We start from the raw sequence: 23,942 nt of genomic DNA, 5'->3' as shown, positions 1-23,942 counted from the left end.
CCACATTTTGGCTACTGTGAATAATGTTTACATTGGTGTACAAGTATCCGTTTGAGTTCCTGTTTTCATTTATTTTGCGTATATATCTGGGAGTGGAATTGCTGGGCCATGTGGTTATTTTAAATTTTTGATGAAGCACCATTTTACATTCCCACCAGCAATGTCTGCAGGTCTAGTTTCTCTATATTCTCACTGACATTTATTATTTTCCTTTTTTAGAGTGAGAAGTTCATAAAAAAAAGAATTATAGTCATCCTAGTAGGTATGAAGTGGTATTTCAATGTGGTTTTGATTTGCATTTCCTAATGATTAATGATGTTGAGTATCTTTTCATATGCCTATTTGCCATGTGTATATCTTCCTTGGAGAAATGTCTATTCAGATCCATTCTCATTTTTAAATTGGGTCGTTTGTCTTTTTGGTAAGTTGTAGTTGTTCTTTATAAATTATAGATAGTAAACCCTTAGATATTATTTCGCAAATGTTTTCTCCCATCCTGAGGATTAATGGGCTTTTATTTTATTTTCTCTAAAGAAATTCCTAAACATATAATGGCTAAGTAAAAAAGTAGAGTTTATTTTTTAAACATAAATTGCCAAATTGCCTCCAGAAAGGTTAGACCAGTTTATAGTTCTTCCATAAGAGATGGTGAATTTTCCCCAAGCCCTTCCCAATGCTTGTTATAAACTCCTTAAATTTTGTGATGGTATTTGGTGAAAAATGATGACTTGTTTTGATTTGCAATTCGTTGAATATTAGTGAGATTAAGCATTTGTGTTTCACCTTTCATGAAGTGCATGTTTAAAATCCTTTGCCTAGTTTTCTTTTTGGGTTTTTCTCTTTTTTATCTTCGTGATCTATAGAAACTCTCAATATCAGGATATTAACCCTATATTATATGTTACATATATGTTTTCCCATAACTTCAATTATGGTCATCCTTGAATCTTTAAAGTATTTACTTGCTGCTAACTATCTTTCAACTCTGCAAAATAAAGTTACCTCATAGGCTGTACAGAAACAAGTTCCTGTATAAAATAATCATGAAAATCTGCAGCACATATCACCTAACAGGTTCTACTTCTCCAAGCTCTCAGTGGGATTCATAGTATTTAATTCACAGATAAAATCTTGAAGTTTTTTGTGCCGGCAACTCCAGCTTCTAGGGAAATGGGTCTTGGCTTCATATTCATGAGACTCTTCTGTCTTCCTCAAGAAGCATAATTCTAGTAATGATGGATTTTCAGGGATGTGAATCAATTCTCATCACTCCCATGCCAAGTTAGGATACCCTGAAGTCTGGCACTATTTAAAGAACAGCAACTCAGGATAACTCACATGCTTTTCCATATTTTAAGCATACCTCAGATGGCCCTCGACAGGGTTCTGGATGACTGATTCAGTTTGCTTCTCTCTCCTTGTAAGCAGGTAGACAAAAATATGGTACTCTTAAATGTATTCATTAAAATATAATCTTTGTTTGGGGTCAAAATGAAATAATTACTATATTTACAAGGCAAACACTTCCAGCTTCTAATCTGGCAGAGATTTAAATATCTGTGTGAAAGGAGAGAGACTGGAAATATCTGAATTAGAGTACCATCTTTAAAGGAAAGGATATCTGCCAAGGACAGGTAAGAAGTGTCTAAATACCTAGGTCAGGACCCCATCCTTTCATCAGAGCATTCCCCTGGGCCAAGGCCAGTCTCCAGTGACCTACCTTGATGAAGGAGTACAGAGACTTTCCGTAGAGCCTCTTGAAGTTGGCCCGGATGTCCATCATGTCAATCTCTGCCCGGGAAACCATCACTCTGATAAGGGTGTCATCATCGGTGCCCAAGCCCTAAAGAAGAAAACAAGACGCCCGCATATAAACTAGCTGGTTTCCAGAGAGTGCTCTTTTGTCTGTCAAGGTAAAACTACATATGATTCTCCTGATGACATCCCTTGCACCATAATCTTAGAGGCTTGTAGAATATCACTCCTTGCCATGGTGTTTGAGGCTTCCAACAACTTACCTTTTCAATACTTGGTGTTCTGACCAGAGGAGACATACCCTGTGTTCTCCAGCCTGCCGGTCTTACCTGCAATGATTCCTTTCCCCAATGTCAACCTTCCCTCCCCAGCCTTACCATCCTTCCTCCCATGTAAAATCCTCCTGTGTAAAACTTCCTTTAAGGTCTTGCTCAAACATAATAATTTCTTTATATATTCTTTTCTGATCCTCACTCCCTAAACAAACAAACAAAAAATACCCTTTCTTCTGTATTCCTACAATATTTGGATCCTCAACTATTGTCTTACATCCTATTTTGTTCTTATTGGTGTTTTGCGCATACCTGCCTTCCCCTCAAGGTTAGGAGCTCTCTGAGAGCAAGGACTTCAGTAAGCAGGTAGACAAGCATCCAGCAAGGGTGCTTGCACGGAGTACAGTGCATGGTTAGGAACTTGGGCTCTGAGGCCAGCTGCCAGTGTTGCATTCCTGCTCCATTACTTCTTCATTGAGGACCCTGGGCAAATTGCCTGTCTTCTCTATGCAATAGTTTTCTCAGCTATAAAATGGGGGTTGAGAACAGGACCTGACCCATATAGCTGTTGTGGAAATAAAATTGACCCATAGGTATAAAACATTAGGAACAATGATCACGCATAAGTACTCAATAAATATTACCGAGTGTTGTTATTAGCAGGCACTCAGTGAAATATTTAATAAATTGAACTGAATATCTCAGACTGATTTTGCTAATCTGTGTGGGAGATATAAATAAATAAACATATGAAGGCAGACACAAGACATGTCAGAGTCATTCAGATGCAAAAATGAGGTCATTTACCTTCATAGATTTATAAAGCCTTTCAGCAAAATATGCAGATTTGTTCCTCATGCACTTTACTGTCAAGAGATAAAAAAAAATGAAAAGATTACAGATAAAATCTATGAGAAAAAGTGACAGTTGTTCCCTCTGTTTCTACGAGGTATGAAGTGGTATCTATTGATTGCTTTCTCAGAAAAATTTTAGCCAAAGAATGTTTTATAAACATAGGCTATTTTTGAAAACATTTTCACAGATGGGAAGTACCCTCGATTTATTATCAAATTCCTGGAGAAGTGATTAATAAAGACCATTAAAGCAAAGGGCAGCATATGGTTTCAAAATGATTATCATGTCTACCATATGAACAGTTACTTGTTCTAATCATTCATGGACTTGCAAGATACATCTAGTACAGGATTATCTTTCCCTTATCCTGTGATAAGAAGGCACAGAGTATATAAAATATATAAAGCCACATGGTATAATAACAATCAGGTGGTATATAATATTTCTTATTATAAAATTCTGTATATCATGAGTGATTTAAACAGTTTTTTTTATCCCTGAAAATAAAAATCTACATCTTATAACAACAAACTGATAGCAAGGAGGAAAGTCTATAAACATTTGTTTCTCCACTCTTTACCCACTAACAGCTTACCTATGGCCAGTAGAGCATCTTCAAAGCTACCAGATGTTTCAGATTTAATACTCTGTTCAATATCCTTCTGTGATATCCTTTTGTACTCATCAAACACTACAAAAAATAACAGAGTAAAATTACAAATAATAAAAACATAGAGGAAACTAAAATTCATGGAGAGAATGAGCATCTTTTAACTAGTCCACACTATTTATTCTTCAGCATATTTCAAGAGGAAACTAATTAGCAATGTGGGTGAGAATCCAGGAGGCATATGGCAAGTGGAATGGGCCCAAGGGGAGGAGGACATCAGACAAATCCTTCTCCTTATGTGAGACCCTGTTTTCTCGCACATAAAATGGAAATAACTTCTGAAGAGATTTGCTTTCTTTTCTCATCGTTTCCTTAATAAGCTGAATGTGTCTTTTTGCAATTTTGGCCTTGGCAATCACCTGTATATTCATCTTCCTTTTGGCTCACTGAAACTAGGGCAATTCAACCTCTTCAAACTGAGTCACATTTGATGACAGCTGGTTGCATCTTTTTATAGACTTCAGCATAACTACATTTTTTTCACTTTTTTTTGCCAAATATTTTGGAATGTCATGAACATATTTCCCTCTCTTAATGCCTCTTTCTGGAGCCATATTAGATTGGATATCTTCTTAATATCACCTTGTTTGGGGTGCTACCCCACCCCTAAACAGTGTGATTCTCACAGGGATGTCAATCCAGGAAAACCCTTGCCCCCTAACATACACCATAAGCTCTACCAAAAGAGTGAGAAGTTCACCTATCCAGGACCAATCAGTCCTACCCTCCTGGTAATTTTTAAATTGAGCAGATCATGAGGCTGGCCAAAAGCATTAAGTCATCTTTAACCTCACAGGAGATTAGAATCATTTGAGAAAAGTGTTAAACTTTCCAGATATCACTCTTGGAGGTTCTAAGTCAGCTCTCCAGTCTGATGTAGGGATTTGTGAATCAGCATTTTTCATAGAGACCAGACTTTGGGGAACTCTGCCTTAGAAATAAAATCTACCATTCCCTCAACTGAGATTCCCAGACCTGCCTTGATGTCTGTTCTTCCTGGAGTCATTAAACTCTCCCTTCAAGTCAATGAGCTACCAGTATTTTCCATTTTATATTACTACTACTACTACTACTACTACTACTACTACTACTACTTCTTCTTAAATTAGAGTCAGTATATATTGCTTAGACTCAAAAAACTAACTGACACATTTTCTAAGCCTCAGTCTTTTCCACTGTAAAGTGGGGAAAATGATGGCTGCTTCATTGGAGTGTTGCAACAAACAATGCTTATAATATGCTCAGCACTGCATTACATCTAGAAGATAATTAACAAAACCTTAGTTATTTTGAATCCTCACTATTATTGTTGGTTGGTAAGAAACTTATTGAAGTTTTCTTTATCAAAATAGTGCTTAAAAGATTTTCTTCCCACGGTTTACAAGCAGATATTTTATAACTGCACAACTACTGACTTGTGGCTGGAGGTGCAATTTGTTATGGATATATTTGCATGGAATTGGCTTCTGAGGACCTGCAGTTCTTGGGAAGTACCACCAGGGGAAGCTCTGTGTTATTAGTAATTAGGCAAGGGAAGACAAAGAAATAGGAGCATGACATTTATAAACAGGAGTTTCACCTATTTCTTGTCGCTGTGGAATATCTGGAATAACTGCAGCTTCAAAATATGTTGTAATTTTCAATTACTTTATGTTTTCAATTTATCAAACTCATTCTTCTCAAATGTCCCACAAGTTTTATAAATTGCACATGACTATAAGAGCATGGTAAGTTTATAAAATTATGACATAGCATAAAGATTTAAAGAGCTTATAAAAAAGATGAAATATCTTATTAAACCCTTATTGCTATTTACAAGAAGAAAATAAACCTGACAACAAGGATTCTACAATTGTATGGTATCTTTTCCCCAAAGAAGTTAAAAGCACATTATAAAGACTAGTATTATCAGAAGCAAATTAGAAACGTTCCCCATAGGAAATAAAATTTGAAATTATCCACTATTCACCTGATGCAACACATAACCCCTAAAAAATCACTTTTATTAGTTTTACAACTTGGAAGTTATACAGGAACAAATGTCAATCAATATTTCTATTTTCTTGCTTGCTGACGTACTGAAGATTTTGTCTTATGTAACTACATTTAAATGCACCTACTTTAGAAAAGGACTGACTACGAAGGTCGGTTTCCTTTAAACGAGAATGCCAAACTTCTATGAATATGCTGTATATCTGCTAATTATTCATGATTAATCTTTGAGAAATTGGCCTTCATGCACACTGTGGCACTGATATATTTCCAAGGTAAGTTATCTACAACAGTTCAGGACAATCAGTCCTTTGTATCAGATAAAGGGGAAAAGGTTATAATTAATTAAGGGCAATATAGTTTTCACTACCTTTTAAAGTTTCTTTGGAAGATGAGGAAAGTGCCTTACCATGCAATAGATGATTTCGATTCCGAGAACAGAGGACAGTTAGAAATTTCACCTCATCTGTCCCCCATTTCTTCTCTCCAGCCTCATACAGGTCCTGGAACCAAACAAAACACAAGTTAAAAATACCACAGAAAGGTGCCAGGATATATCCAAATATTTCCAGAACTTCAAAAAGCTGAGAGGGCTTAGTTTTATTTTGCTGGTGATAGGGGTAGAAGTGGTACTGGCAGTGAGTGGTAATGACTCAAGATTTTTCCTTAGGCATGACTAATGGGACCCTCTAACATCTCCTTGAGGGTCAAGACAAACACCAGCAGTTACATGCACACTACATGGTTCGATTTTAAGAGCTAAGGAATCCTAGACTTGGGTTGTCCCACACAGTAGCCACTAACCACATGTGGCTATTTAAATTTTAATTAAAATTCAATAAAAAATAAAATTCAACTCCTCATTCGTACTGGCCACATTTCAAGTGCTCAGTGGCCATGCGTGGCTACCCATAATAGACAGTGCAGACGTAGAGCATTTTACACATCGCAGCGTTTCATTGGACAACACTGCTCTAGAATGAGCTGTGATTTGCTTGGGGCTACAGAAGGTTTCACAGTAGAGGCAGGACCCATCAGTAACTGCTTATATTCCAACTAGGTAAGAATATAAGAAATTGATTCTCGTCACTTTAATTATACCATTGATAAATCGAAACTACTGTTCATATCTCCTCATACCCATTAGAATGGCAGCTATTAAAAAAAAAACAGAAAATAAAAAGTGTTGACAAGGTTATGAGGAAACTGGAATCCTTGTGCATGGTTGGTAAGAATGTAAAATGATGCAGCCTCTTTAGAAAACAGTATGGCTGTTCCTCAAGAATTAAAAATAGAATTACCATATGACCCAGCAATACTATTTCTGAGTATGTATTCAAAAGAATTGAAAACAGAATCTTAAGAAGATATGTGTATATCCATGTTCACAGCAGTATTATTCACAACAGCCAAAAGGTGGAAGCAACACAAACGTCCATTGACACATAAATAAACAAAACATGGTATATACATGCAGTGGAATATGCAGCCTTAAAAAGAAGTTCTGACACGTGTTAGAACTTGAGGATGTTACACTACGTGAAATAAGCCAGTCACAAAAAGACAAATATTGTATGATTTCCCTTATATGTTATATGAGATCTCTAAAATAGTCAAATTTCTAGAAACAGAAAGTAGAATAGTAGTTGCCTGTGGCTGGAGAGGGGGGAAAATAAGTTATTTAATGGGTAGAGAGTTGCAGTTTTTCAAGATGAAAAAGTTCTGGAGATTGGTTGCACAATGTGCATATAGTTAACTACTGAACTGTACACTTAAAAATGATTAAGATGGTAAATTTTATGTGTATTTTATAAAAGAAAATTTAAACCCTACTGCTAATTTATAATCAGCAGTTAGCTTGTTAAATTTCTCAAAATGTCCTTAATTGACACATTTTGTCACTCATTGAGCTTACCTCCATCTACTCATCTGTTTCTTCACTTCTTTTTCTAATTCTTTCATTGCTTGTGACAATTTTAAAGTGTGGAGGGCATAAAGGGTTTATCTAAATCAGTATTTTTCAAATTCAAATCTCAGTAGCTTTGTGACTGTTTTAATCAATACAATACGATAGTAGTGCCATTGACTTCTGAGGCTAGGTCATAGAAGGCCAGACAGCTTTGGTTCTTTTGGAATGCTGGCTTGTGAGATGCTCCCTCTTGAAAGACAGCCGCCATGCTTTGGGAAGCCCAAGTCACCTGGAGTCCCTGCTGATGCCACCTCAAGTCATCACAATCCAGATACCAGATACATGAGTGATGGAGCTTCCAACCTCCATCCATTTGAGTCACCTCCAGCTGCTCAAGTCTTCCCAACTAAGACCTTAGACATTACAGAGCAGAGACAGGCAGCTCTGCAGTGACTCGTCTGAATTCCTGACCTACAGAATCCATGGGCATAATCAAATGGTGGTTGTTTTATGTCACTAAGTTTGAAGTGGTTCCTAGAATGTGGAGCAAAGAACCAGCTTCCAATCTGTCACAGAATGATACTTTTATAAAATATCACAATTGACCTTGAAGAGTAACCTTTTTAATAATGGGTAGAAAATAGTATTTTTTGTGTTAATTTCTTTTAGTAACTGGTGAGGTTGGACATTTTTGAAGTATTTGCTATTCCTATTTTTTTCTTTTTTGAGTTGCCTGTTAAAGTCTATTGTCCATTAAAAACAAAAAAACTGGAGCATTCCTATTCATAGCATCACAATAGTAGTTTTGATTTATTGGTAGCATAGTTAACTATATTGTGTATTTATAAAATCTCTTTATATATTCAGCTTATTGTACATAAGAAGAAACTTTCCCATTCTATAATTTGATCTTAAATTGTCTTTGTGGTATTATCTGCTAAAACAATTTGTATGCTTTTTTAATGTGGTCGAACTACCAATTATTTTTCCTTCATGGTTTCTACCTTTTGTGTCAGGGCTATAAAATCTTTTCCCAGCTCCAGATTAAAAAAAAAAACATTAATTATTCTTTATTGTAGTACCTTACTTCATTTATTCATATTAAATTTCAATCTTTTTAGAATTCATTGTAATGTGAAGTGAAAGCAGAGATCTAACTTTATTTTTTCCCAAATGGTTAGCCAGTTGTCCCAACTCCACTGATTTACTTGCTGATTTAAAAAGCTACCTGTTTATTCTCACATAGGCTTGGTTTTACTCTTAGATTTTCTAATCGTTCCATTGGCTTCTCTTTATTATTCTTATATCAGGACCCCATGCTTTATTTTTACCTTTATTATACTTTTAAATATATATCAGTGCAAATTTTTCCATACCCTTTTTGTCACAATTCTAATCTCCATAGTCTTTCCTTTATGTTCTTTTTCTCTGATTGCTTTGTCCTTTTCTTCTGAATTCGGGAGGAGGTTTTTTTTGGCATTGCTTTTCACAATGATGTCATTTTCAGTAATATCATTTTTGATCATTCCTGCTTCTAATAAACTTTAAAATTCCGGTTTTCTCTGCTTCATCTGAGAACATTTCTCCTCCAACTTATCTAGCTCTTTTTTCTCTTTTTTTTCCTTCCTCAATCTGCTTACCCTTTATCCAGCTCCATTCTCATCTGTTATTTTCTCATTGCATTTTTTTCTTTTTTTCTTTTTTTTTTTAAATCATTTATTTAATTAAAATCCATTTTTTTCTCATTTATTTTAGGGTCTAACGCAATCTGAAACCTGACTCTTTCTTATAGCATGGTCCCATTTGCTTCCCTACATCAAAATCAAGTTATAATACCCAATTTCTTTTTACTTTATTAAATTTATTGGGGTGACATTGGTCAATAAAGTTATGTAGATTTCAAGTATATGATTCAACAATACATCATATGCATATTGCATTATGTGTTCAACATTCAAAGTTAAATTTCCTTCCATCATTATCTAACCTCCCCCTGACCCCTTTCGTTAACCACTAAACTGCTGTCTGCCTGTCTTGTTCATTTGTTGCTTTCAGTTTTATGTCCCACATATGAGTGAAATTATATGGTTCTCAACTTTTTCTCTTTGACTTATTTCACTTAGCACGATACCCAAATTCTGCAATGATCCCCTTGCTGCTGATGCAAGTTAAAGAGCACACATTGACAAGGTTTCCTCCTGTCTTACTCTGGAAGAGCTGAAACCTTGACTGGAGTTGTTCTTAAATTCCTTGCCTCTTGGTAAGCCATGGAATATCCAGAAAAACACTATTCTGAGTTCTACTCCCTCTGTCCAACTTCCCCAGTCCAAACTTATTTCGAAGCACCTTTTCACCTGGTCACCTCCAAGGAGAACTGTGTTCCTTGCAGAGCTCCAAAATATTTGTTTGTTGAATTGCATGGGTTGAAATAATCAGACAGATCTGGATCCAAAGAGCCCAATTCCACCAACTTTGTGATCTTGGACAAATTCAAATCTGTGCATCAGTTTCCTAATCTTTCAAACAGAAGTAATAATATCTACTTCCCAGATTTGTTGTAAGGAAAATGTAAAGCAGTCACAATACCTGGCACTTAGTAAATCCACAAAAAACTGATAGTGAATATAATGTTTCAGGAATAAATTGCTCAGTAACTCTTCATTTAATTTGAGATTCACCTAGGCTATGCCCCAAAATGCTCTCTGTGAGGTAGCTGAAATTCACATAAGCATCCAATGTTCCAATGTTTTTAATACCTTCTCCCTCCTCAAAACTTCTGGATTGAAGGCAATTTCTTGTGTCTCTGTATGGGATGGGCCTCCCTGAGTCCTCAGAACTTTTATGACACACACACACCTTCTCTCTTCTAGTGAAGGAACAGGTTCCTTCCTGCAGAATCCATAATGGTTCATATCTCACATATTAAATGGGACCAGTGTTTCTCTATGGTTATATGTGCGTTAAGAGTACAATGTCTAGACTCAGATTGCCTAGGTTCAAATCCCAGTTCTGCCACTTATTGTCTGTGGAAACTTAACCAAGGAACTTCTCGGAGCCTCAGTTTTCTTATCCAGAAAATTGGGATAGTAATACTTACTTCATAGGGATATTGCAAGGATTCGGTGACATACTTTTTTTTTTTTTTAACTTTTACATCTTTCATTATGGAAATTCCAAACGTATAAACATATAGAAGAATATAATAAAGCCCTTTTACCCTTCACCAAGGTTTAACTTTTAACTCCTGGTCACTCATGTTTCTATCCCTTATCCTCCTCCCTGCCCTGCACCATTTCAAAGTCATACCGTTTCATAGTGGAGCACTGTTTATCAGTGGGGAATAGTCTTTTATTTCATGAAACGCAGATGATTTCTTACTAACGGTAAAGTATTTCATTTTGAAAAATGATATTAACAGCTTTACTAAGATTAATTCACCTGCCTTAAAGTATACAACTTAGTGGGGTTTTTAAAAAATATATTTATTTATTTAAATTAGTTTCAAGTACATGGTACATTGGTTAGACATCTATAATGTTCATAAAATGATCCCCCCATTTGCTCCCTTCCTTCCCTGGCCCTCCACTTAGCCACTGATGACATACTTCTTATCAAGAGCTAGCGCAATGTTTGGTACCTAGTAAAGACCCACATTTTATTAGTTATTATTAGTGTTATCTGGTCACGATAAATAGACCAGGGGTTGGTGCCATCAGTGGACTGGGTACCAAGGAAGCAACTGCCCCTTGGGGTTTGGTATTAATTTTACCTGACAGGATATACATTGGGCCAAGCTCTTTTACACAGGTCCTATCAAATGTTCTCTTTGGGAAAGTAAAAGTGCAAGATAAACAGAGCAAAGGCAAGTCTCTTCACCTCCGAGTGATACAGAAGACACTCCATGGTTCTCTGGGGTGGCCACAACAAAGTCCCAACATGAAAAAATCTAGAATCTAGAGGTGCTTATATAATGATGTCTCATGCTGCTCCCAAGCCCCAGGTAGCTCTGCAGGCAACTTCTGCTATTAAAGATCATCTGTGGGAATCTTTTTAAATAACACATCCCAGCTAGCTCAATACAAACTAATATAAGAAGGGGTCCACCAACTAAAGCCTCTCTTACTGTCAAAAGAGAAGAAAGAAGCTACAGTTCTACTCACCTGGGCATCCTGTCTCACGAGAGCATCATCCAGAAAATTTCCTTCATCCCTGCCACCCTAAGGACAAGATAAACCAAAGAGAATGAGAGAGTAGCCATGAAGAACGTCTGGGAATCCAGGGGCATGGTAATTAGAATGCCAAAAGGGGTCAGTCACACTTCCAGTCTAGGGAGAGAAGACTGATGTCCACCCTCCCTATAGTTTTAAGCTAAGGGGTGCTGTTTGTCACTTCTGGGAAACCACAAGCTCCTGAGTTTCCTATCCATTGATAAACTGTCAACACCGATGTCCTCTGAGTATTCTTACATTTACTCCTGTGGCTCTGATCTGAGCCTAGAGAACATTACCAACCAGAAGGCGGGCGAGCCCCTGTTGCATGGGTGTCTCTGCAACTTAGAAAAGGAAAGGGAGCAAATGCTGCCTGTTGACAGCTCCCTCCACTACTGTTTCCTCCCATGCCTCACCTCCCAGCAGTCCCGTGTCTTCTCAGCTGACCCATGCCTTTGGAACCAGCAAATCTACACTGATCAATTCTGCCAAGTAGGGGTTGGGAACAGGAGAATTGAGAGAGTTTGGGACCAGAGGTGGGGCTTGAGGAACACAGGAAAACACCCTGTCCCTTACCAACTCCAGCTCATGGGAAAGGCAGGCGTGACGCCGTAGAGGAATGCTATGGAGCAGCAAAATGGGCTGCTTTCCTCTGGTTTGTTAGACTGTTTCTATTGCTATGCTGTCTCAATATTCTATAGTCTAGGTCTGGCTCAGCACAATGTTAAATCTGGGAGGAAAAGAAAAAGTGGGTAGGAAGTAAGTAAAGTGGACCACAGGAAGTAAATATCAGAGACAAAGCAAGGTGAAAGTTGGAGATGGTTTCCAGGGTTTTGTTCTGAACAGCAACAATATTAACAGAAAAAGACAAGTCAGGAAAATGGTAAATATATATAAGGAAACATCTAAAAAGCAGTGAGAAATGAGTCTCACACTCCGAAAGGAGGTCAGGGATAAAGATACTATTGGGGAGTCATGTGAAATATCTCATGTAACCATCTGCTCTTTTCTTGCATCCCTGCTCCCACACTAGCTGAGTCCTGCTTTATTTCTCCTACAAAATAGTGAGATTCCTACCTGGTCTCCCAACCTCCAATTTCTTGCTATTACAATTAATTTTACAAGTGAGTAATAAATCACTCTTCTAGAAATACATTTCCAATCATATTCTACTGGTCTCAAACCTTCTGTCGCTCCCTACTGTTCTTTGAAGAAAGCGTAAACTCTTCCCTACATACAATCTCAGTTCATCCTTCCACCTTGTCCCTAGGATCACCAGCCCAACTGCTCGGCCAGTTGTTCTCTGATCACACCACATTGCCTTGTTGTTAGTTTCTTGCTGCCTGGAATTCACTCACCTGCACTTCTGCTTCTTAAAGTCCTACCAACCCTCTAAGTCCTCTCTGAACCCACACTTCTGCCATGAAGCCTTTTCTTTGTTTCTGCAGCTAAAATTCTCCTTGAACCTTCCCTTTACTATGTGCCTCTCCTTAGGGACTTACTTTTCAGGCCTTCATCAAAGCAATTTGTATATCTGATATATTCCCTTATGACAATATAAACTCCTAAAGCTCAGGAACTGTCTCTGAATGATCCTCTTAAGTCTCCGTGCACTGAATAATGAGGACATGTATTAGGCACTTGTATGTATAAATTGGAACAAATGGTCACACATGACTAGCCAGAGTCTCTAAAAGAGAGGCCTGAGAAAAACATCTGGGGAATATTGACATTTGGGAGGTTGAAAGGATAAGAAAGTCTGGAAAAGGACAGAGTGAGCACGTCAATAAAACCCAACGCCCATCAGAAGCAGCCAACAGAGGGAGCCACTCACAGCAGACAGAGACACCAGCACTCGCTGGAACATGAATGACGTATCAGAGCGAATGTCGTCTTCCAGGCTCCGCCCGTGTTCTAGCAAGACAGTAAAATTAGCAAAATTAGCTCCAAGGGGATAAAGAGACCTGCCCAACACTGTGTCACACGCCAGAGCCTTCTGTCTTCTCCAGGACCCACTTACTGAAGCAGCTCCTCGTGAGGTTTTTCACCTCACACGCAGTTTTTTAAAAAACAAAACGCTGGTAAAATGGCAAAGTTTAGCTTGTCGTTATGGTGGAAACGACATGTTCCTGTCCCTTAAAAGGGAGGGAGGAAGGCCGGGGTTGTAGCCCTCACCGTCCCACTGTCCAGGGGTCTGTTCTGAATGCGGTTTTTAGTGACGTAAAGAATAGTGACTGTTGAAAAGCCAGTAGAGTGGAGTTTCAGAACTCGTGTTTGGGGACAAGCAGGGAGCTGTCAAGCCCAAATTCTAGCATGTGCCTTCTCTGCCATGTCACTCGCTCGAGCACTTCCCCAAGAGAAGCTCCAACCTTTCACAGCCCGCAGCAGGAGAATACCCGCATTCAGTAGGTGTGGGGATCCGGTGCTAGAACCAAACTCCCAAGGTTTGGAACATCCTGCTCTGAACATTTACCAAAAAACTATTATTGTGTTGTTTTCTTTCTACCAAAGTATCACATATTTACTGTGCAAAACTTAAGAAAAAAATAAGTAAAACGGAGGGGGGGCACCTCATGATAATCTAATCACCAAGAAATAATAATTTTCAATAACATATTTGTGAATATCCTTCCCCATTTTCCCCCACATACACATATTATTTTTCTTTCTTGAAAAAAAATGGGACCATAGCATACTATTTTGTGATTTGTCTTTTTTTCACTTATCCATATATCATGCCATTTAATGTAATTTAATAGTATCCGTCAATATATGCTTTGATGACTACACAACAGTACATTGTGTGGGTGTACCATATTCTGTTTAGGCAGTCTGCTAAAGTGTTTGACATTTTTAGCTAATATAACAAACACCAATTAAATACTGTGGGATCTAAATCTTTGTGTATTTTTTTAATATTCTTAGGGCAAAGGGGCATGCATCTTATAAAGGCTCTTCATCTGTATCATTCTCTGGAGATTTTAAAGAGGGGAGTAAATGGCTATCATTCTGAGATGGCTGAAGGACACACACTCCAGTCTGAAAGTAAGAAGTTGGGTGAGACAGCCCCTCCAGGCCGCTCCCTAGAATGTTAAGATTCACTGTTGCCACCACCACTTTTGAACAAGCACCTGCTTGATAATAAGGAACAACTTTCCAGCTTCCTGGGTAATAAAACACTGCACTGGGTAGCCTAAGTAGCACGTTTACCTGAGGAGTCTTGAGAAGACAACAGAGGTCTGCTTGAAAGCAGAGCTTGGACCCCACATGGTCAGTTTGATCAGTAGGTGACCCACCTCTGCTGCTAGTCTAGTTCTTGGATCACAGCGAAACCCGAGGCTACTGAGGATGCTACATACGCAGCTGGTAGGTCTGGTTTATGCGTCGGATCTCCTCAGGTGTCCGGGAGGCCAGGATCTCAATCAGGCAGCCCTCGTCGGTGCCAGCTCCCTAAATGGGAAACCCAGAGGAGAGGGTTTTATAAGTCAGTGTACAAAGCTGAGCCCCAGACAGAGAAGAAATCCGACCCGAAATCTGCAGAGAATAAAGACAACCCACAGGATTCTATCTACACAATTTGTTCATTTCTAATTGTCCTGCCCGAATTCCAATGTGTTTACTGTAATCATTATTATAATAAACATTCGTGGGAGGTTGTATATTGGTTATTGTGCCAGGGTAGGGACAGTTTCTGCCCTCTGTTAATCTTTCCTTGATCTCCCCTGTACTTTTCCTTTGAGTGGCAGAATCTTCTGGCAAAGGCTGTTACCTCTTTGTTTTCCCAGAGCCTAGCCCAGAACCTTCCATAAGACTGAATATTTACTGATATGATTGAGGAGAGCAATTATATTTGAATTTTATACTTAGTCATTAAAAATCAGCAGACCTTAGGTTAGGGTACAGTGGATCTGTTATCTAGGGACACAGAACCCTTTTTTTATTTTTGCCAGTTCTGAGCCGACAGCAGACCCAGAGATACCCAAGGTGTCAGTAATAAAGTTTCATACCTCAAAAGGAGCTGACACAGCAAGAAAGTTTCTGGAGCTGAACCAAAAGCACTATAATCATTCTCTATGGAGCTAGAGGAAAGAGTGAGTGATTTGGTAACTTTTTGGAAAACAACTTTTAAATTACAATTGCTATAGCATAATGTCATTTTTTGAAGTTGTCATAAATTAGGGAAAATCTCCTATCCCTTATCTTCTACACCCTCAGAGGGCCTTTGTCACAGTTGCTTGAGAAAATTTGTCAGTATTTGCACTAACAGCACAAGAGGGGAGAAGCACAAACCTTCATGGCCCTTCGCAGCTCCTCCACGTCGTACAGCACAGTGGGCATCATCATCCCCACAATCACGCGCTCGAAGTTGCCACTCAGTTCCGACTTCAAGTCATCTATCAGGTCCTACAATACAACAAAACAGCTTGCTTACTGTTAGAGTAACTTAAACTAGCCATTATCACAGTATGGTCCTTGGGGTCTCCAAGACCCTTTCTGGGGACCTTCAAGGTCAAAACTATTTTCATAATAACACCAAGACATGACTTTTTCAATGTCATTCTCTTACATTGTACAGTGGAGTTTTCCAAAGGCTACTTGCTATATCTACATATCTACAATAATATTTAATGGCTATTAATATGCTCCTCCCTTTTCCAACTACCTATGTGTATAAAACCAGGTTTTCTTCATATACTTCAACCAAAATCACCTCTTACAAACTGAATGCAGAGGCAGATAGGAGAATCCGGCTGTCACCCATTAAGCCAGACATTAAAACGATTTGAAAAATGTAAAACAATAAAAACTTTCTCGCTAAAAATTTTTTATTTTGAAATATGTGGCTATTTTTCATAAAAAATGTTATATTAACAGGTGATGATGAGTTTTTGTTTTCCTAATGTTAACAAATACATATTTTAAGATGTTCTCAATTTTAATTTCTAATATAGTGAACAGCAATAGATATAAGCCACATAAACAAAAAGTCCTCAATGATTTAAGAGTGTAAAGGAGTCCTGAGGTCAAAAAGTTTGCAGACGCTGACTTAAATGTATTTACTTCCTTAACAATATCACCTGAATATACTTCCAAGTCTATATTCATCTATGACATTTTTAAGAGCTGCAGAAATTTCTATATCTAGATGCAGAATAATTTCTTTACCCACCCCTATTCCTATTTTTCTACTGTTATATACTTAGGCATTTAGTTGTATCTTTGAAATCATTCACAATTATTTCTTAAGGCTCAATTTCTAAAAATAAATGTAATTATTTAGACAAAGGACCAAATTCTAAAGTCTTTTATTCACATTACCTGCTAGAACAGGTCAGAGAGTTTAAGAACCTGCTTAAGAGCAACCAACCAATAAGGAGCTGAGCTGCTATTCAAGTCCAGATCCCTGATCCTCACAAACCTGATTCCATAACATGGTATTTCAACTGCTGTGCATAGTTTTATGATATATCTACACATCGAATGAATGAACAAACAAATCAGTGCTTAAACCATTAATGCTAGTTATCTTTAAAAACCGCCATTAGATTAGCTTAGTTTTAAAGTGAAATAATCGACCCTGAATGTGTGTGGCAACAAGTTTTATGTCTTTAGTTCGCAAATCACAAGCACATGCCTATTTGTGCCCATGCATGCCTATTTAACCCTGAAGATAGGTTTAAAATGTCCAGAAGACAGTCCGAGCTACTAATAATCCCATTCTCTACTGGAGTGCCCAGCCAAGGTTCACCAAGCAGCTGCTCTGGGGAGCAGCTGAGCTAGCCTTGTCTGCTCAGCAGTTTAATGCCAGTCTTTGGGAAGCAGCCACAGTCTGACCGGCTGTAGAGTATCTTAAGGAGATAAATATTTATCAGAGTTCCTGTTCTCTGAAACTGGATACACTCATTGATGTTTCCTCAATAAAAAGATTCTTGCCAATCACACAGATAAATTTTCAGTGATATGGAAAGATTAGGTGTAATAATGTTGGTGAGTCACTGAAATGGCGACAGGGAGAAGGTTCCTGAGGGGTGTGGGATTCAAACTGGAAGAGGAAAACACGTTGAGTGTACAACCTCTGAATGCGTAAGCTAATAAATTACACACACGTACAGACACATAAATCCCATTCTAGAATCGGATGGGGAATTAAGGATTATCAAAGGAATGAATATATGCTAGGAATGGGTTTATGTGAAAGAGTTGGAATAGACCTTAAATCCTAGGAGAGCCTATTTAAAACAAACTGGATTTAAATATTTTAGTCAAGCTGGATGTAAATATTTTAGGCCAGTTCATCCACAGTGGCCTAAAAGAAGCCTATTTAGTGTCAGGGAAACAACACAGGAAGCTCAGCCCTGTCTGGCGCTCAAAAGGGTGCTGGCTGGGTCTGTTTGACAAAGCAGTCCCTGTGAGAACTTGGGTGGGAAGAGTTCAAGTTTGGCCTTGAGCTCTGTGAATCAAGAGCTCCTGAAATCATTCCTTGATAAGGACAGTTGAGGGAATGTGGTGAAAGCTTTTTACTTTTTTCCAAGAACATCTTTAAACAGGGAAAAGAATATGTTTTTTAAAAACACAGGGCCACTTCAGAAATCAAGGTCAGACAGACTGTGGCCTACCCTGCCGATGTTGGTCTTATAGGCCGTCCTGATCTCCTGGCGCTGGGCCGTGTTGCGGTGAGCGAGGACACTGATAATGGCGTCTTCATCGGTGCCTGGCAATGGAGCGGAGACAGTAAGTGAGTGTGATTTGAGAGAGGAAAGAGAAAATGGGCCTCTGCAGAAACTGGAGTCACCCAAACACACGCTGAGAGCTTTCCAAGAAAAGAGGTTTGTTCAGAGGGTTTGTCTATTTTTTGGGCAACAGACACTGGATTTGAGTCTTAGCCTCTTCTTTAATTAGCTGTTTACCACTGAACGAAGTAGTCAACTTCTCTGAGCATTAGTTTCCTTATCTATAAATGTGAGTTATCATGATCATAGGGCTGCCACAAGGGTTAAATAGAAGGAGAAAGTGAGTTACTTAGCACAATGCCCAACACTTACTAGCCCATATACGTTGATTGGGACCATGCTTTCCCCATCCTATGCAGTTCTTATCATGTTTTGGATCTCCTGTATCTATTCCCATGTTCTTGCCTTTTCTCTCTTCATTTTTCATCTCAATCATTTTCTCTAAGTTCTGAAACAATTCAAATCTGTCTTTTAATTCACTGATTCAGCACTTTGCAGGGTCTAAATTGGCTGCTCACAGCATTCACTGTGTTTTAATATCCGTAATTGTGTTTTTCACTTCCAAGCTCTCTTTCCTGATCTCAGATGGTTCCTTTTTTTATAAATGCCCATGAATTCCCAGGATGCAATATCCTACCCAAACTTTACAAGATGAATTACAAATTAGAAATGTCCTAAGTTCTGTTTGCCTGTTTCTTGCAGCGGCTTTTACTGGATGGGGGGCAGGAAGGGTGCTAGTGGCTTTATTCTCTTTTTCCAAATCGGTCCCTCGTCTTAGTAACGGCTAGCTATTCACGTATGTTTGGTGAGTTTTCTGTTTCCTCATTGTTTACACTGTGTGGGGAGTTATGATGGGTTACAGAAGCGATTCTACTGAAATTATTTTAGGAAGAAATGGAAAAATACCTTCACTCGAGTTATTCTTTGCAAGATAAGAGGTCCAGAAAAATGTGAGGTATAGGGAGAAAGCTACAGAACTTTAAGTTTACATACCTTAGGCACCTATTCTTTGGTCTCTTAAAAAAAAGAGAGAGAGAGTAATAGATACAACTATTCTTTTCTTCCCAGCAATCTCTGCTGGGGAGAGAAAGTTTATCGCCTTTTGCGTGTCATCTTTCTTCTATAAGTTTGAACCTATAATATAGCTTTGTTTTTTTACCCTCTTTCTTCTACATTCAAATTTCCTGCCACCAAGTCATGCGAAATCTAGCTCTGTGATTCTTTTTGCATCTGTCCCCTCTTTACAATTCCTACCACTACCACTCCCCTTCAGGATTTCAGAGCTTCTTCTAAAACAACTATAAAAGTCTGCTAACTAGTATTCTAACTAGTACTCTTACCTCCTAACTGCTCTTTGCAAAGTTTTGTCAGATTCATTTTCCTATAAAGAAAACCTCACAGCATCCCTCCCCTACCCAGGAATATACATCGGCTCCCCACCGTCTGCTGGATTTACTGCAAGTGCTACAACCTGGCATTTGGAACTCTTGACAACATCTCATTCACTACTGTAAATATCCATATAAAAGGATACCAGGCAGCCAAATCCACTGACTTAGCTCTTGACCCAACTGCATTGCACTTTATTCTTCTGACCTCCTTCACTACCAGTCTGTTGGTTTGGTTTATGTCTCCCTAACCCCTCCATTTAGCATGATTCTGGCATTGGTTGTTTCCTGGCCTTTGGGCCATCTACCCCATGTCTGTGATTCTGTAGGTGGTCTTCTCAGGAGTACCCCTAGGACTTCCCTTTGGTACTTGGCTTCTCAGAAAGCTCCCAACCAGCCAAATCCGGCTTTGCAAGCAACTCTTGCTACAAGCAACCTTTCTATGTAATGAACTGTGACTCCCCTAGGCCTCAGCTAAACTTGAAAATAGGCCAATGCTCACACTCATCCCCTGGCTTTGCTCATACCATTCGTTCACCTGAGACACATTCTTTCTTACCTCTGTTAATGGAAACTCAACTCATCTTCTAAGGCCCACAGCAAATTCTACATTCTCCAAGAAGTTTTGCCTTAAGACCCCAAATGAAACGTGGGAGTTCGGATCTTCTCTCTGAACCCCGATGGGATCTTATTTGTGCCTCTTCCATCACTACCATATTATGAACAGGCCTGTATATGCCTCAGCCACCTAGAATCCATGGACTAGCTGAAACGAAGACTAGGTTTCATAACCCCGGTCTCCTCTAACCATCCGCCTTGCGTTGGTGCCCACACGGCAGGCACTGAAAAACACAGGCTGTGTCAAATGTCCCCTGACTCTGATTTTGAGCATTCTAAATGCCATGTGGTCCACATTCTGAATGATAGTGTTCTTGACATATACCAAATCATGAGGATAAATCTTTCCATTTTATTTATGAAAAGGAGAAAAAGAGGCGGTAGTCACGTAGATTTAGAACGTTCTGTTCAGAAGTGGGCACCATGATAGCACAGCAGCTCAAACTCCAGCCCTGAAGTCGGACTACCTGGAATTGCCTAGAATCCCAACTCTAACACTCACTAGTTCTGAGACGTTGGGCGAGTTAGCAAATCTCCTTAAATCTCAACTTTCTTAGCAGTAAAACTGCTATCAGGATTAAAACAGATAATCCGTGTAACATATTGTGCCTGACACAGAGTAGAACTTAACAAATGTTCACTGTTATTGATATTGTTGCTGTTAGGAGCATTGGGGCTAAGTAAAATTAACTCTTCTTGAATAGAAAAACTGGGAACTAAGGCCTCATGGTCAAGATTTTTATCCAAATCTCAAGGAGATTCTAAATAGTAGATATAAACCAGAGGTTACTTCTCTGGCTAAATGTCCTCCCAGGCCAGGAACTAGGCCAGGGTAGTGCACCCTGCATGCCTGCGCTCACCCAGCATGAAGCTTTTACCTTTGGGGACTGACTTGAGGGTAGAACACTGGAAGACAAGCCCTTCTGGTCATGTACACACAGCCTTCTCATAGAAAATCCCACACACTGCATGTCAGGCCTGCACAGCTGTGCCCATCACAGCCACAGGAGGAGGGGCTCAAGGGAAAGAATGTGGACTTAGCGTGGGCAAGCTCAAGCTTGGCTCTGGGCTCTGCTGAGTGTGACTCATGGCTCAGTTCTACTCACTGTGTGACTTAGTATGTGACTTAACTTCTCTGGGTCTCAGTTTCACTTCTGCAAAGTAGGGCAAAAATAACAACAGCAAGAGCCTTTTCACTAAATCACAGGGTCATGCTACCTATCCACTGAGACATTTGTGAAAGTGCTTTGTAAACCTTATGGCATTACACACATCCAGCACTAACTGGAAAACAAATAGATTTCTAAATTTTTAGATATAGATTCATAGTGTTGTAATGCAAAACAGATTTAAATAATTAGGAAAACACAGAATGAACACATTAAAAATTCTGTAGTAAAAATGAATAATTCATGCCCTTCCATCTAATTGGTCCAGAAAAGCCAACTTGTTCCTACTGTGTTTTCTCTGAGTGAGACCTACTCATAATCGCCAGTGGACACAGAACCCTCCCTGTGTGTCTGTGACTCTGCACAACACACACGGGAGTGGGGTACTTACCGAACCCTTTCATGGCCTTTCTCAGGGTCTGGGCATCTTCAGTGGCATTGAATCCTGAAGCAGCTTTGATGGTGCCTCCTTTGGCCGCCTGAATGCAGAGAAATATTACTGAGAGGCAGCATCTTACCAATATGGAGACAACTCACTGAGCAAACATTTGCTGAGCACCTGCCATGGGCCAGACACTACTCTAGGTGTTGAAGATACAGCAGGGACAATGATAGATGAGGTCCTTGTTCCCATGAAGCCGTTCATACTAGTTTAGGGGGGAGAGGAGGGAGGGGCAGACAGTAAACAAGCCAAAGAACAAATTTTTCACCAAGTGCTGGATGGTGAGAAGTGCTAGGGAGCAGAAAGAGTGGTCCTGGAGGGGATGCTCTGAGGAATAACATTTAGGCTGAGATCTGAATGACACAAAGCAGCTGACCATGCAAAGATCAGGGGTGAAAAGGTTACAGGCAGAGGAAACAGCTAAGGCCAAGGCCCTGAGGGAGGCTGGAACTAGCTTTAACTGGAGCAGCAGGACAGAGGCCAGTGTGGCTCAAGTTGGTGGACAAAGAAGAGAACAGTAACAACAGCCTATGCAGTAATCTTGTGCCTTCCACGAAAAGGGGAAAAAACATCAAACCTGAATCTAATCAAGCTTCTAGAGACACATACTAACTTACAGTATATAGGAGAGGGATGAAAATGTTGACCCACACCACAGGGTTGGAAACAAATACATTGCAAGGGGAATTAGAAAAGAGAGATGGAGGGGAATTATAGCTAAGAAGAGGTTAAAGAGGCATATCAATAATCATATGGGTGACCCCTATCTGGATCCTGAATCAAACAAACACTAAAAAAGTATGACGTTTAGGAGACCATCAGAAATTTGAACACTGACTTGATATTGATGACATTACAGAATCAGCGCTAACATTTTTAGGTATGGTAATGGTTTTGTGTTTCTGTTTTTTTAAAAGCATTTTCGTATTATACATACTGAAATAGTTCACATATGAGATGATAAGATGTCTGGAATTTACTTCAAAATAATACAGGTTGGGGGAAATAAATGAAAATAAAGAAGAAACAAGACTGACCAAGAGTGAATAATTAATAGGTACAAAGGCATTCTTTTTAATGTTTGGTCTACTTTTGCATGTGCTTAAACTTTTGCATAATAATTTTTTTAAAAAAAGAAAGAAGAAAAGAAGGAGGAAGGAAGAGGGAGAGAGGGAGGAAGGGAGGGAGGGAGGGAAAGAGAGAGAGAGAGAGAAGGAAGGAGAGAGGGAGGGAAGGAGGAAGGAAAGAAAAAGAGGAAGAAAGGAAGACAAGAATGAATCAGAGAAGTAGGCTGGGGCCAGAACAAGGCAGCCCTCACAAGCCAGATAAGGAGTTTATATTTTATTCTAAGTTCAGTGGGAAGCCACTGACAGAATTTAAACAAGGGAATGGGGGAAATGATCTGATTTACGTGTTAAAAAGACCACTGAGGCTGCTGTAGGGAGATGCAGACACTACTTGAGAATCTAGGCCTAGATCCAGGGATATGATGTAAAACAAAGATGAAATAGTAAAGATGGAAAGAGACAGACTCAGCACATATTTTGGAGCAAAGGCAGCAGAACTTGCTGATGGACTGATGTGAGAGTTGAGGAAAGAAAAGAATCAAGTGAAACTCTAAATAGTTTCCTCTGAGCAGCTGAGTGGAGAGAGTGGTATTAATTACCTAGCTGGGGAAAACTGGAGGAAGACAACCAAATTTGGGGTGGCAGTCGAGAGTAGGATTTAGAAATTCTATTTTCAAAACATTACATTTGCAATATCCATTAAACATCCAGGTACGGTTGCCAAAAGGACAGTTGGTTATACAATATAAGTAGAGGTCAAGTCTAGAGTAATATATTTAGGACACATCAGCATTTGGATGGTATTGGATGAGATGATGTAGGGAGAAAGTAAAGACAAAGAAGAGGGTCCTAAGACAGCCTGGGCC

General features: G+C 39.1%; 1 protein-coding gene across 1 annotated transcript in view; it reads right to left on the bottom strand.

Moving 5' to 3' along the window:
• Window positions 1-23,942, bottom strand: part of ANXA4 (annexin A4) — a 53,592-nt gene that overhangs the window by 3,095 nt on the left and 26,555 nt on the right. Inside the window, exons 3-12 of the mRNA XM_036224480.1 lie at window positions 21,959-22,046; window positions 18,279-18,373; window positions 15,952-16,065; window positions 15,021-15,111; window positions 13,496-13,575; window positions 11,614-11,670; window positions 5,954-6,047; window positions 3,478-3,573; window positions 2,835-2,893; window positions 1,721-1,843 (exon numbers count right to left, since the gene is read on the bottom strand). Coding sequence (XP_036080373.1) covers window positions 1,721-1,843; window positions 2,835-2,893; window positions 3,478-3,573; window positions 5,954-6,047; window positions 11,614-11,670; window positions 13,496-13,575; window positions 15,021-15,111; window positions 15,952-16,065; window positions 18,279-18,373; window positions 21,959-22,046 — 897 coding nt within the window. The remainder of the gene's footprint in view (window positions 1-1,720; window positions 1,844-2,834; window positions 2,894-3,477; window positions 3,574-5,953; window positions 6,048-11,613; window positions 11,671-13,495; window positions 13,576-15,020; window positions 15,112-15,951; window positions 16,066-18,278; window positions 18,374-21,958; window positions 22,047-23,942) is intronic.

Source organism: Rousettus aegyptiacus, unplaced genomic scaffold, assembly GCF_014176215.1.
Source record: "Rousettus aegyptiacus isolate mRouAeg1 unplaced genomic scaffold, mRouAeg1.p scaffold_m13_p_7, whole genome shotgun sequence".
Taxonomy (NCBI): Eukaryota; Metazoa; Chordata; class Mammalia; order Chiroptera; family Pteropodidae; genus Rousettus; species Rousettus aegyptiacus.
Note: the sequence above shows the minus strand (reverse complement) of the source record. Positions and strands in the feature narration are given on the sequence as shown.